Consider the following 15,485-nt stretch of genomic DNA (forward strand, 5'->3'; position numbering starts at 1 on the left):
GTTGTTCTGATGTCTTGGTAGAACCGCTACCTTTGCTAATCAACAATATGATCAGGAAATATATCAAGATGACACAACAGGAAGTGAACTTTTATGCTCATGTTTGTGCTCAAGTTTTCGATACGCGGATACGAATTTTCGGACCAGCTGTTTGTAGTTGGGTGCTTTGTGTTCATCTAAAAAATTTTATTTACTACATCTTAGGAGAAATTACATGCAGCGAACTCATTCCTAATGTTAAATTGTAATCCTTCATCGGTATTCGAATATACCAGATTTAAGCTTCTCGTTTGATAGGGTTACTAGGTATGCCTACTTTGTTTACTCTGACTGGAAAATGGTCATTTTCCAGTCAAAAGAAAGGAGACGCATATGGGTATTGTAGTTAAGCTTTACAAGGACAAATTTTATAGTTTTATACTCCTCCTTAATCTTGGTAGAATGACCAATTGATACAGGAGATTATGTATTCCTGTTGTGCAAAAGTACAAATTTTAGGCTTGCCAAACTGCTTTTTTGACAAACAAATATTTCGCTAATATTGATAGAATCACTATAAACGACATGAGGGTTCTTCATAGTCAATTATCTATTTATGCGCAGTGTAGAATTAGAAAAAACTACGATTTTCTTCCTACGGAGTGAAAGATTTATGGGCTTTTTTAGGGGTATAAATATCTTCTGACAAAGAGCCAATCTGACAAAACTAATGTGATATTCGTAATCAGCAACTTCAAAAACCCCAGAAACGGCTCTCAGATGTTCTGCCTATAAATATTTTTTTTTCATTTTGTTGACCAGTGTAATTGAAGGTCAGTTGCGGCAGTTTCTCTTGTTATAGAACGAGCATACGATATGGTTTGGCGAACTGGCCTCATCCACAAGCTGTCACAAATGGGGGTAAAAGGAAACATGCTTAGGGGGATCTCAGAATTTCTGAAAAACAGAACCATCCAAGTCCGCATGGGTAGCTCGTTGTCGCGACATCATATTCTAGAAAATGGATTACCCCAAGGTTGCGTTATTTCGCCATTACTCTTCTCCGTCATGATTATTGACCTTGTTACGGTTATCCAGTGTTAGCATGCCTTATTCGCGGACGATTGTGCCATGTGGGAAAGTGAATTATCCGTGGAATCCAGCATCTCTGCGGTCCAGTTAGCCCTAACATCGATTCAACTGTGGTGTAAACAGTTTGGTATTGCCACACGAAATCGGTGGCGATGCTATCCACAAGAAAGCGATCACTGCCATCCGTGTCTCTACGTGTCGGCGGCACGCAACTCAACTTTGTCGACAATTTTAAATATCTTAGCGATAAATTGATATCATATAAATACCATATAGAATATCTCGTAAAGAAATGTAGCAACAGATTGAACGTTTTGCGTCTTCTGACTGGAACCTCGTGGGGCGCTGGCAAGAGTTCGCTACTAATAATCTATAGCAGTGGTTCTCAACCTTTTTCAAATTTCAAAAGATATTTGGCGGACCGGTGCACCTCAAGAAATTGAAATCACCCCCAAATGTAATGTATATGTAGCAGTTTTTCTTCAAATATGGTGATAGAGCAGGGGTGGCCAACCATTTTGCTAATCACGGCCGCATTTCGATTACTTATACGGCTCACGGCCGCATTCCAGGACATAGTTCCAATGAACTATCTATCTGGACACCAAATTCCCATGTTATACTGTCCATGTCTGTTTCTGGCGAACTCGGGACTAATCCACTTTTTCATACCGTCTTACTATATCCATCGAAATCGCTACATAGGGGTCATGTTATGAGTCATGACTGGGATCGGTTATGGTCGCGCGAAGCGAGAAAATTGTTTCGAATTCACGAATGAATATCGTCGTTAATGTTCGTAGTTTCACATATTACTATCAAATATTTATCTTTCCCCAGCCAAAGTGATCAGATTCATAGGTAGAGTTGTTGGAAGGAGTGTTTTCGAAAATTTAGAGCAGATGATGCGTCTCCGGCTGGAACAATTGTTAGTATAGTCATAATAGTCACTTTGGGCCGTGTTGTTATTTCTAATTTCTTGACCTCCTATCAGGATTGTCGGTATAGTGGAAAGATATTGGAATCTCCCAAACGTACCAGAAACAAATTTCTTTCGTGAGGAGCGCACGATTCCAAATTGTTATTTCTATATGGGGGGTGCATCATTTTCCTCCGCTGTTCGCATCTGTAATGTGGGGCTCATATTGCAAAGGGCGCTACGACTATATTAAAATCGAAAATGAAGTCGAATTGAATCGCGCCTATCGCGAAGAAAATTACAAGATTTAATAAAATATCTCAACTAATCCGGAGTCAATTCGTAAATTCAATTTTCATGGCGACGGCCGCCAGCACATACTAATTGAATTACGTGTGCACGGCCGCCCAAATTTCCTTCTACGGTCGCAGGTTGGCCACCCCTGTACTAAAGAGTGAAATTGTAAGGGTTTTGTTCGTGATTAAATATGTTTATGATGGTATTCATTTGATTTTACGGTAGTGTCTGCCAGTGTTGGGATGACTCGAGTCACCTTTTTCGTATGACTTGACTTGACTCGAGTCACTTTGCGAAAATGACTTGACTTGACTTGACTCGGCCTATCAGAAATGTGGATTGACTCGTGACTCGGAGCAAAATTCATGAGTCAACTTCAAGTCATCAAGTAATCGGCTTTGATAAAAATCACTGCATCTTGCATATGTTCGAATTGTTCGCCAAACGCTGAGAGAGCGACCAATCATTTAATGATCGTGCGTTTTACTGAGCCTCCATTGTTCTCTCACAAATGAATTGACCGCAGACGAAGTAATCGAAGCTTACAGCTTACGTTGTCGTAAACTAGTATAGTAAAGTAAATTCTGTTCTCTGGTATTACCTTGATAACTAAACCTATTGTTTTATTGAAACTGAATTCGAATATAGTTTATATTGTCCTCAACTATTGGCGCTGGCTCGAATTGTATCATATCGATTTGTAAATGCGCATTGCGCAATGTATTGCATGTTATCAATTCGTATCTATTCTCTATCTTCGCTGGTAACTATAAACTGAGGTTTAGCAGTTATACTTATATGTGATCGATGCAGCGCCTTATTGCGTGTATATTTAACTCTATATTCGTTCATCGGTTCAAAATCAATGACCACTCAATCTGTATTTCAGACAGCTATCAAAATGCAATGACGTTATCATGCCTAATACTTCGAAAAGGCAACTTGACTTGAATTGTGACTTGACTCGTGACTTGACTTGACTTGACTCGACTTGAATCGAGTCACCTCCAAAAATCGAGTGACTTGACTTGACTGGAGTCACCTTTGAAAATCGATTGACTTGACTTGACTCGAGTCAAAATGTGCAATGACTCGAAATGACTCGTGACTCGAAGGTAGTGACTTGATCCGAACACTGGTGTCTGCTAAGTGCTGAGTCGAGGTAATATTGACTTGCCCAGATAAACATAAGCTAATTTCGCGCCGAAGGCCGTGTATTAACCGACCGCGCAATCTATAGAATAATATTATTCTCTTCGTCAATATCAAGAGATAAAGCGTTTTGGAGTAGAACCAAGCACCTTGTCGAGCTATCTTCCTCATTTCCCACTACTACCAGACGTAGCCTACTACGAGTGCAATACGCCGCACGATAACACCTAATTATACAGCGATACCTGGCCATCCACAAACTTAAGAAATCGAGAACGAATGATCGTACGGATTGCGCGGTTTAGCGAGTCAGCTCATACTTAGCGAGTCCCTCATATGTCGTCCCCGGAGACAGCTTGGATTTTAAGTCAAACCGGACCTAATCTTACCTCACGAAGTTCTGCATCAGTTTAAAATTTGACGTTTTATTTGTTTTACCAATGGACAAGCCTTCAACCTCTTGCATCTTGAAATTAAGGTATAAAATCTTAATATACCTCGCGGACCGGCAGAAAAGTGATCGCGGACCGGCACCGGTCCGTGGACCGGCGGTTGAGAACCACTGATCTGAAGGACAATGATGCGCTCACTTATCGATTATGGAATGTCAGCATACTTCTTCGCCCCGAAATCCCACCTAGTGAAGGTGGAGAAAATCCAAAACAAGGCCCTTCGAAATATTTGCGGAGCTATACATAGTACACCGATTTGCGCACTGCAAGCATCCTGCTGCGAAATGCCTCTGCACATTCGCCATAGATACCTAAGCCTTAACTACGGATGTCTTCTGCTTAGTCATCCAGCGAGCAGCCACTCATCTCGGCACATTACCGAAGACTCGTAGCATGAAATATATCGTGTTATTAATCCGAGATTCAATACTTTCAACACGGTAACAAAGTCAGCTTGTTCTGAAAACATGGCGATCGAGCGATTCGACCCCCCTTCCCCTCCGTGGGATTTACCGACTCCATGCGTCGATATCGAACTATCTAGGTTAGTTTCGAAACAGGACGTACCGCAGTACATCAAATGCAGGTGTCCCGACTTTTTCTACGAAAGATACGACGGATACGTTCAGATATTTACTGATGGTTCAAAGACTGTGAAGATGGTGCTGGACTTGGGCTCTACATCCCAGAATATTCGTATTGCTATAGTTGGGCTTGCCCGACTCTATCGTCCTCATTCTCAGCCGAATTGAAAGCTATAGTCTTCGCACTGACCTGGATATTACAACACAGTATTTCCACAAATCGACGCTATGTGATATTTTCCGACTTGTCTTGTCAGTCCCACATACCCGTAAGCGTTATAAAGAAAACTTTCTCTCATTTGATATTCTTTCACAGATAAATACTACGGGTGGCATGGTAACATTTTCCTGGATACCAGATCACACCGGAATAGACGGCAACGAGAAAGCTGACCAATTAGCTCGGGCAGCATCACGTCATTCGCTGGAACCCGGTATCGATATCCCGACCGTAACATTATCAGAGGCAAAAGCGGTCACCCGTCAGCTCTGCAGAGACCAATGGCAGGCCGAGTTCACTGCAGAGGAGGGAGGGCACCACTACCAGATGTCGCGATCATCTATATCAGGGGTGTCAAACATACGGCCCGCGGGTCGCATCCGGCCCGCCAGACGAAGCAATTTTGAGTAGAATGAAAATTGCTCATATTATCCAGCACACTTATTGTACCAAGTGTTGAGAATTTATGTAGGAAATACCAAATACCTCCATAATATTCCCTAGAGACAGCAAACGTCGAGCATATTCATAGGCCACATTATAACCACCCAACTGCGGTGTTGTAGCCGGTGACATTGACACCCAATTTTGAGAAGGCAAAAAAGTGCTCACTGAGTTCATAGTTTTATAGGAAAATGGACCAAAAGTATCTATCCACAGAAACGAGAGCGCCAATGTGGAACCATCATATTTAGTTCACATTGAGAATATATTAGTTACACTTCAAATATCTGTAGTCGCACTGCCGTGTCACTTCCGACTCAGAAGACTCACGAGAAGCCGGAATCGAGAGATGATAGTATTAAACCGTACTCCAAAGTCTGCGTTTACAGTTAAATCTCTTGTATTCCTAACAACAAAGACGCATGGATAAGGCCATATCACGACTAAAGCAAATGGAGCATATATAAATAGCTAACTAATATCGTCGTTGGCAACACAGTGCAACGGTTCATAACTGTATTCAACAGGTCCATTATCGTATTTTGACCAATTCCGTGTTCGCTAATAAAGGTGTTGCTACTTCCTGGAATAAAACCTCTATGGTCCATGATCCATACTTTTATCTATATATGATTGATATTAAAGGATTCAATCAAAATGCAAGGGCATAAGGTAACATTTTGGAATCAATTAACTGGTCCGGCCCGCAAGCGATTTTAAGGATTGAATCCGGCCCGCGACGCAATTTGAGTTTGACACCCCTGATCTATATCAACAGTGGCGAGAGATTCCTGCTCAAATCGCCTATTTGAAAGAATCCTGTTTCGCTTCCAACCCGGTCACTGTCGCCTGGCGGCACATCTGTTCAAAATCGGTTGCGCCGACTCCCCCATTTGTAATGTGTGTTACGTCCTCAAAACGGTTGACTACACACTGTTGCGTTGCATGAAATATGACTTTCACCGAACATTTCTTGCCGACGCATGTACCACGCTCAATATACGGCTTACTTTAACCAATTTACTTACTATGCCGCAATTATTTACCCCGGTCGCCGAGTTTAATATATCATGTAACTTGTATATATAGTTTGAAAGTTATGATAAACCTATGTCGCAGAGCACGAAAATTTGATCATTGATAACATATTTTGTCCGTGGTGCACAAGGCCAGAAACGGCGACACGTGCCATTTATATGCCATTAATAATAGTAATAATGTTAACTACAATAAGCCCTACTTGATTAATCTCTTGATACAGTCACGTCACTATTATTGAGGGCACGTTGGACTTACTTCTCTGCAATTGGCTTGATGGTCAGATGTCCATCTTCGACTTTTATATTTTGTGTTCTATCCGTGTAATATTGAAGTTCGTTGTTGAACGCTTCTGGCCACACATCTATGCGCCATTTATCAGAGTTGAGTGATGTCCCATCGAACTCATCGGCATATACCAGATGCCTTGCAGTACTTTCTATGAAAGATACTTTAATATTTATTCGGGTGTGACATATCCATATAGGCCAGGGCCGTTAGCATACGGCCCGCGGGTCATACCCGTTCAATATAATTTTGCGATCCGTGTACCTAAATTCGGGCTGACAATTTGAAAATAAAATTATAAATAAAATTTGTATGACGGCATGCAGCAGTGGTTTTCAATCTTGGTGACCTCGGCACTTTCTTACAAGGAAATATCAAACTGAGGATCCTGAATAAAGATTTGGAAACCTGGTGACTAAGTTAGGCCACCAACCTACATCAGTGGTTCAGTGGGATTACCAGTTAGGGATCAATGTTGCAATTTGTAGTAGGAATTCTGGTTTCAGTTATTGTAGGCTCTGTAATGGGAAATGTCGACCTGAACTTTTTCGTTTAATAAAGTATAATAAAGTATAATAAAGTATAATAAATATATAAGTTTTCTTCTTCCTGCAGTGGTGCTATTGTTAATGGGTGAAGATGTGCTCGTTTCTTTTGTGAAATTAGATTACATTGACTGAACCTAATCATACGTGAAATGTGAAACATACATTTATTGGTACATAAGGTTAATTTTCGAATGGGAAAGAACGTTTTACAAACCGTCTTCTGAAGCTGTGGCAGTGAAAAATGAAATTGTGCTACTGGAGGCTGCAGTTACCGGTTCAGTCCGTTTGTCTAGTTCAGTCGCAGTTGCTGATCCGGTTAGCGTAAAAAAAATAAAACATATGAAAAGTTATGATATGACATTTCACACGTTCCACAAACCCTCTTCTGTTGTTATAATCGGAGTTGCAGTTGTAATTATAAACTCCGTCCTTGGCTTAGTTTCAGTGGTGTGTTCTGGACACGTTCTGTAATGGAACATTGCATGTAAACAAGAGATAAGCGGGCCGTTGACGTTACCAGGGCCGCGTCAAGATATTCAGTGTTTTTAAGGTATTGATCATCGCCGTTGTCGTAAAAATCGGGCTTCGGCCATTTTATCACAAGATCGACAAAATCGGACATCGGTATTAGCCTACACCTTTCCCGTAGTAAAGGCTTGGACAGCTGGAGTACCTGGGGGATGCGATTGCGAGTCAAGGATTAAACTTCAAGTCGAGTAACAAAGCAGGAATTCATACCAGTAATGAGGACCTGTTCGTAGAACGCTAAAAATGATCTATGTTCAGTCACAAGGAAAATTATGCCAGTTACATGACATCGGAATAGTTGCTACGTTTTGAACATGACTATTTCATAGCACTTTGAGGCGATGCCGCGGTTGGATCAATTCACTACTTCTCACACCTGTCGTTTCCATAAACATGAGCAAATTGAGCATCATTGTACGGTAATACGATACGCTCTACTGCAGGGGCGGGCAACTTCTCCGGTCGGCGGGCCGGATATGGGAAAATGAAGCACTTGACGGGCCGCATTACAGAATATATACATCATACCTTAATTGCGTATCGATCCACCTATACAAGGAATCAATTGTATTTAGTGTAAACTTTAAGTTTGAAGCATAGAGACTAAAAACATTGTTTAATGAATTCATCTACAACAGCTATGATTGAAGTCAATCAGGCATCTGTGGTCGTTTAATAGTATCAACCAGTTTTTTGGACTCTGGTTGCATGTCCTATCTATGCGGAAACCCTTAGTAAAGACTGCATGCGACATCAGTTATATTGGAACGCAGCCTTCTTCGTTAATGTTCGAGGTTACTACCTTCGAGTCACAAGTCATCTCGAGTCATTGCACATTTTGATTCGAGTCAAGTCAAGTAACTCGATTTTCAAAGGTGACTCGGGTCAAGTCAAGTCACTCGATTTTTGGAGGTGACATGAGTCAAGTCAAGTGAAGTCACTGGTGAAGTCAACTTGAAATTTCAAAGTACTAGACCTGATTCAAAGTCATTACATTTTGCTAACAGTATACAGATGAAGTACCCATTTATTCTGAATCGAGGAACGAATTAGAGTAGATTATATGCGCAAAAGGCGCTGTATCGCTCACGCAAGTATAGCGGTATGGCCTCAGTCTTTAAATATCAACCACAATACAGGATAACAGACGAAACCTTAGAGAGTTTGAAAATGATATAGTTCAGTACCCTACCCACCTACTTATCCACAATATACAATTATGAACGTATGAGCGATATTCGTTTGATTTAAATTATATACAAGAGGGTTGATTGAGGGGAGCAAGTCTACGACAACGTAAGCTGTTGTATAAGCTCCGATCATTGCGTTTGCGATCAATTTAATTGTGTTATAACCAGGGCTGTGGAGTCGGAGTCGGAGTCGGTGGAGTCGGAGTCGGAGTCGGGGTAATTTTCGCATGATGGAGTCGGAGTCGGAGTCGGAGTCGTGAAAACTTTAATAGCTGGAGTCGGAGTTGGAGTCGGAGTCGGTGGGAAAATACTGACTGGAGTCGGAGTCGGAGTTTATGAGAATGACTATGACTTCGACTCCGACTCCGACTCCAACTCCAACTTCTCTATCATGAAAACATTTGCTTTCAAAGAATTTTCAATAGAATTTTTATGTACCACCAATCACTGTTATTATTAACCATACAGATCAGTTGCGGCCAGCCCGTGGCACGCAGGCCAAATTTGACACACGAGAAGGTTAGGTGTGGCCTTCGAGGTAACTCTCGAAATTATTTATGACATCAGGTACAATTACAAGGCCAACCAAAATTTGATTAGCATAACCGCGAAATTTGATGATGACTAAAACAACAGTTCTGACGCATTGACGTATCCAGGGGTCAGCAACATTTATCCCAGATCTTCGTATATGACCATGAAATAGAATATTTCATAGCAGATTCATTTGACTTGAAATTTTTCTCGGTACTTCGCATGATTCATTGCCACTAGATTTCTTGCATTCAGTATTTGAGCCCCTTCTGAAAATTAGAAATACATATTATTCACAGAATTGAGTCGAACTATATTCGCAATTAGGAGATACGGCTTCGCTTGTGCACTCGCAGCGAGATCGTCGACAAAACATTTGCACAAAATGATAGAGGCATGTTCACTGATACCGTCGATTTTGCTATGTCTAAACGTCTAATAATCCTGTCCTTGCCAAATGAGCCCAGTGGTATACAGATGCGACCCCCAATGTATGTTAGCGATATCTTTATTGATATAGCTATAGCCTAATTCAAGTCGTTATCTTGCAAAAAAAATTCGCGCTTCGCGCGACCAGGGCCTGATAACGCACTGCACAGTTGCATGACATATTGTTATCAATTTTAGAGCGTATTAATATAAGTCTAGTTTGCAATGTTACCTAATTTGGTTCGCTCCTATCGACGACTAAAAAAAGGTTATCAACATTCCAGTTGCCCGCGCAATGGTTCGTAAATCTCTTGTGTCCCTTTCGCCGAAAACGTTGCCCACCCCTGATATAGATAAAATTAGACATTACTTGCAAATTACAACTCAGTTGCAAAGGGGAAGGAGATCGCAAGATGCGTTTTCGCGATGCAGTCAAAATTGATGCAATTTTTGGAACTATATACCATGATACTGTGACAGAGAAAACACATCGGCTGGTTTTGTAAAATTGTAAAAATGATGTAAATATGACCAAACGATGCTTCCCACTTGACAAAATTAAAAATATTTGTAGTGTAGCTTTAGCTGTTTGGGTCGAACAAATGATTAAGAATGACTGCAAGTCCCAATCCTTGAATACTTGATTAAGTACATGTAGACTAGACATAGGCTATGGTCTTTGACTACTTAACTAAATTCCATTTATGACCAATGTCTATTACTAGTAGTAAGACTGTTTGTGCTTGTAATCAGGATAGTGTGCATTGACAAAATTAGTAAGTTCAATTTCTTTATTAGTTGCTGAGTCATACACAAGAGCTACACTTGGATTTTTTTATCTACATTTTTATTATACAGGATTGGATATCTTCCATATTTGAATGATTCATACATTTCAGGATATTAGAGAGTCCATGTTATAAAAACTTGAATAAGGAAGGATATTTAGCAAATCTTTATTTCATGTTAATTGCATACTGGATAATTCGAGCTGTGCCAGAATGAAACAATTTAGCATGTCACAGTTAATCATATGTTTGCATATGTTTAATGGTTGTATGAGAGTCATTCAACCGACAATGTGGCATATAATTTTTGAAGTAAATTGGTAATAATGCTGGAGTCGGAGTCGGGAGTCGGAGTCGGAGTCGGTACGTTTGAAGACCCAGGAGTCGGAGTCGGAGTCGGAGTCGGTATATTGAAAATGTGTGGAGTCGGAGTCGGAGCCGGAGTCGCTGGTAAAATTTACCGACTCCACAGCCCTGGTTATAACAATGGAGGCTCGGTAGAACGCACAATCATTGATTCATTGGTTGACAATCCGAACTTATACAAGACACAGCGATTTAGTCGACATCGATTACTGGATGCCTTTGAATTGACTCCTAAATTTTGCTTCGATCTGCATTTCTGAAGCGTCGAGTCCTCCCAACACTGGTTCATGGTCGGAAATGTAGGTAGACCCCGACAGAGCAAGTGGTTTAATGTCCATCTTTCTTAGATTGGCAAACTTGAATTCATTCTGTGACGCATAAAATCTGTTAAAACTTTCAGAATAAAATTTCACTTTTAGAGTAAAAACTCTCAGCGGGCCGTATGTTGCCCGCCCATGCTCTACAACAGTGGTTCCCAACCTTTTTCCACTCACTTACCATTTCGAGGTTTTATTCAGTGCTCGCGTACCACCTATATCAGAGGTGGCCAATCTTTTCGCTATTCACGGCCGCATTACGATTTCTCACGTAGCCTACGGCCGCATTCCTGGTCGTAGTCGTAATGAACTCCCTGGAGGCCAAATACTCATGTTTAACTGTCCATGTCCATTTCCGGAGAGCTCCGGACTGGATAATTTATTCAGATTGGCTTACTAGACGCTCCGGAAACACGACTGGTCATGTTATAAATAGTTTCTAGGAATCGCCATGGTCGCGTGAAGCGAGAAAATTTTTCAGATGCACGAAGTAATTTCGTCATTAATATTAGTAGTAGTTTCATACATTTCTATCAAGCATTTACCCTTTCAAAGCCTATGTGATGAGATCACCGGTATAGTTGATGAAGGGCATATTTTAGAAAATTTAGGGCAAGCTATAAATGATGATGGATTTTCGGGCGGCCAATTGTTGTTAATCACTATGTTGCATGTTGTTATTTCTTGACCTCCCATCGAGATTGTCAGTAGTGGACAGATATTGGAATCGCCCAAACGCAACAAAAAACAAATCTCTTTCGTGAGTAACTCACGATTCCAAGTTGATATTTCTATCTCAAAATTTTTATTTCTAATTCTATTAAATTTATATCTCTACCCCAAAATCAACCCAAGCTGAACTAATAACTTTCTTCGATCGAAAAAACAACAGAATCTACTCGCGTACCACCTAGAAGACCTTTGCGTACCACTAGTGGTACGCGTACCACAGGTTGGGAACCACTGCTCTACAAGGTACATGTTTCGGGGACCATGATAGGACCGACAGATGCTTCAAGTACCGATAATATATGTTACTTTTATAAATCAATTCTTGGCTTAAAAGGTTTATGTTTTTGGTGGTAAAAAAATCTATTCGCGCTCCTCGATTCGATTCATTACAATTACACTCGACTCAGATAACTACTTAAATCGTCCATTAGACCTGTCCTTCGACAAAACGATATGTGGGATTAGTACTAGGTTACAAATTATATACGAATAGCGACATGGATGCAAAATTAATTTTCAGCACATATTGAATTTCAAAGCTTTCTCATATCTTCGAATAGTTGCAGGAAATTCATTCATCACCTTGGCTGGCATTGAATCAACTCGTCTTTGTATATCGCATTCAGGCGTTTGTACATGTCGGATTGCTCTCGGTATATCTTCCGCAGAATTGTGTTGCCTGCGGTGGAAAAGACTGGTGACGTAACGAAGTATTTGAAATTTACAGTGTGGCGTATTGCCTGATTTAAATTAACGAGGGGAAATGGAATCTATTATATTTGGGTCGCGATGAAGTTTACTATTGAATTTGTCAAATATGTCAAGCACCTTATCAGACGAGCAGAGACACGGTCTCCTCCACTAAAACTAAATCATTCTTGATCACGTGAGCGCCGCATGCCACGTTTCCCTGCTCATAATAATCAGTAAGCAGGATTTTCGTGAGAGCCATTTTGATTTAAGCTCGAAATTGAACCATGTGTTATTGATTGTGTATGCCTGAGAATTGGAATTCATTCCTATCTCCAGAGGCGTAGCGAACATCGATCGGTAAAGGCAGCAATCCAGCCGTCCTTGCATATATAATCAGCAAACGATGGTTGTCGCGAGGCAAGCTACTCAGGAGTCGGGACTACTTTAGGTTCTGCTTTGTGAGCCTTTTTCATATACTACCATTTTCACTTAATTATAACATCTTTGGCTGAAATTTATTGCATTTTCACTGCGGGCCACTCTATGCGTGGCGCTGGCGGCATGAAAAAAGCAACACTAAACGAGCATGCACCATGACAATCTCAAAAATTTTACTTGCTTTGTTACAAAAGTTTGCTCGAAATATCCAGCTTTCCGTTTGTGAATATTTAGTGACTCTTCGCTGTCAGCTAGCTTGACCCGCAATCGCGTAACATCAAGAGCGAATAAGGCTTATCCAAACAATCATTGAAATTGATAGTCGTAAACTGACTATTGCGTTGAATAACTGACTGAAGCTTTATTAAAGCAATGGTAACCAATGTGGCTTTAAGCAACATAGAACACGGCCGACAGCAGAACAGAAGAGAATAGAATGACACGGTAACGATAAGGCGACACTGTACTGTACAACGTAACTAATCAGATAAAAGTAATTATTGCCTAATTGCGGATCCCCACATTGATATCGTTGTCTAATGTGAAAAATCCAGCAGGCGTACGGGGTCAATCTTGACTTCATATATTTATTGTATCATGAAAAACAAATCCTTGTGATAGGGGTGTTGGCTACTACTGTATAATTTGTTAATGGAGCATTATCGGTAGCAAGTATAGAAACCTGTTTTACACTCTGCTCAATATCAACGTAGCGCAATACTCAGACGCCGAATACATTGTCAGGTCCGGCCTTGACCGTTAAGGCGTCAGTTTATATTTCCTTGCAAGTCCTCGTTTAAATTGATGGCAAAGCGACTCAAGATATTGATTTTATGGGAATATTATATCACTTGATTGCCCCAGTTGATACATTTGGCGACGTTTGAAACGTCAATATGTACTTCAGCATTGTGGCATTATGTGGCCAGAATCTTCGCTAGGAATCGTGTACATGTACAGTAATATAGGCTATCACTTCACTGTTATGTTTGTTTGATATTCATGGTATTTCGACTACATTGGTCATTGTGGGTCGCACAATCAATCTTGCATCAAAAGATATGGCCAACAGAAAAGGTTTGAACGCACTGGTACGTTTTAGGTAATTAATCTCAGATGGGATAGCAAATGCTACCAAATATTAAAACCAACAAAATACTCCAATGCCGACTTTGCACATTATCATTTTGCATGCGATTTATTAACTAATAAGTATCTCGTCGCGCTTTGGCAAATTTTTACTTTTGGATAATAATATTTCTAGATTTAGTCCGAAAACAAATTTGATAGATATGTCATGCCATCACAGTCGAGGCTCATATTCCCTGCAGTAATTGCATATTCGATACTCTTACTATCAACAGTAGGGTTACCACTTTTACCAAATCAGAAAGGTTAGTAGATCAACACTCAAAACAGCCGATTTCGCTTTTTTTGCTGTAAAATTTGGTGAGTTAATTATAAAAAATTCATCACTTTCATTCGACTCCCAATTTACACACTTTTTACTGAAATTTAGTGGTGTTTACTAAAAAAAGGTCATCCCGTTGGTCGACTCCCGATTTACACACTTATATAAGGGAAATTTAGTGGTTTTAACTGAAAAAAAAGTCATCACTTTCGTTCAACTCCCGATTTACACACTTTTTACAGAAATTTAGTGGTGTTGACCAAAAAAAGGTCATCACGTTCGTTAGACTCCCGATTTACACACTTATATGACTAAAATTCAGTGGTGTTGACTAAAAAAAAAGTCGTCACTTTCGATAGAACCACGAATTTCCCGCTCGAACGTCCGTCTTTGCTATTTAGCGTCATTAATGCCCATTTTAACTCGAATGTGTCCATCATCTTAGCTGTAAAGCTGTAATGGAGGATGAATTGCCAAAAAGGAGGACATTTAGGCGTCCTCGAAGGACATTTTCAAAAACCCGAAAAAGGAGGACAAATCCTCCTAAAGGAGGACGCATGGTAACCCTAATTAACAGCTACTTATTCCCTATCAAATGACTACATGCCGGTGCACTATTTCTAAATTTAATACATTGGTGACAATGTTTGGTGCCACAAGTTAACACTAAAACGTCAAGTATTTCCATGTGCTTATGCCGAAAATAGAACAAGCCACTTATGGAGATGACGTATCCGACATATCGAAGTCTCATATTAACCTCGACGTAAAGATTTGATACGTTTGTATTGATGAAAGGAAGACTTATAATGGGAGGATTACCAGAATCTTGATAACCCGACGATCATTGCTATCAATCAAAGGATGAAGTTATCAATTCCAGGAGTGAAAGCTTTGACCCGTATCATGTTCCGATCACTGGTTATTAGAAAACAAACTGCAATGGCTGATATAACAAATATCTTGGTTTCTACGCTATGGAAGTTACGAATATCCGGAATGTCATTTTCATCAGAAACATGTATTCGCACGATCGTGGACACAAC

The 15,485-nt window shown here is 40.4% G+C and overlaps 1 protein-coding gene across 6 annotated transcripts in view; it reads right to left on the minus strand.

Annotated features, from left to right (window-relative positions):
• Window positions 1-15,485, minus strand: part of LOC145434339 (uncharacterized) — a 55,982-nt gene that overhangs the window by 30,613 nt on the left and 9,884 nt on the right. For all 6 annotated transcript variants that reach the window (XM_080311706.1, XM_080311703.1, XM_080311704.1 and 3 more), the window contains exons 4-7: window positions 12,480-12,576; window positions 7,393-7,478; window positions 7,228-7,320; window positions 6,436-6,616 (exon numbers count right to left, since the gene is read on the minus strand). In XM_080311706.1, the coding sequence (XP_080167832.1) occupies window positions 6,436-6,616; window positions 7,228-7,320; window positions 7,393-7,478; window positions 12,480-12,576 (457 nt within the window). The remainder of the gene's footprint in view (window positions 1-6,435; window positions 6,617-7,227; window positions 7,321-7,392; window positions 7,479-12,479; window positions 12,577-15,485) is intronic.

Source organism: Botryllus schlosseri, chromosome 2 (assembly GCF_051294905.1).
Source record: "Botryllus schlosseri isolate E-star chromosome 2, Bs_hap1, whole genome shotgun sequence".
Lineage (NCBI taxonomy): Eukaryota > Metazoa > Chordata > Ascidiacea > Stolidobranchia > Styelidae > Botryllus > Botryllus schlosseri.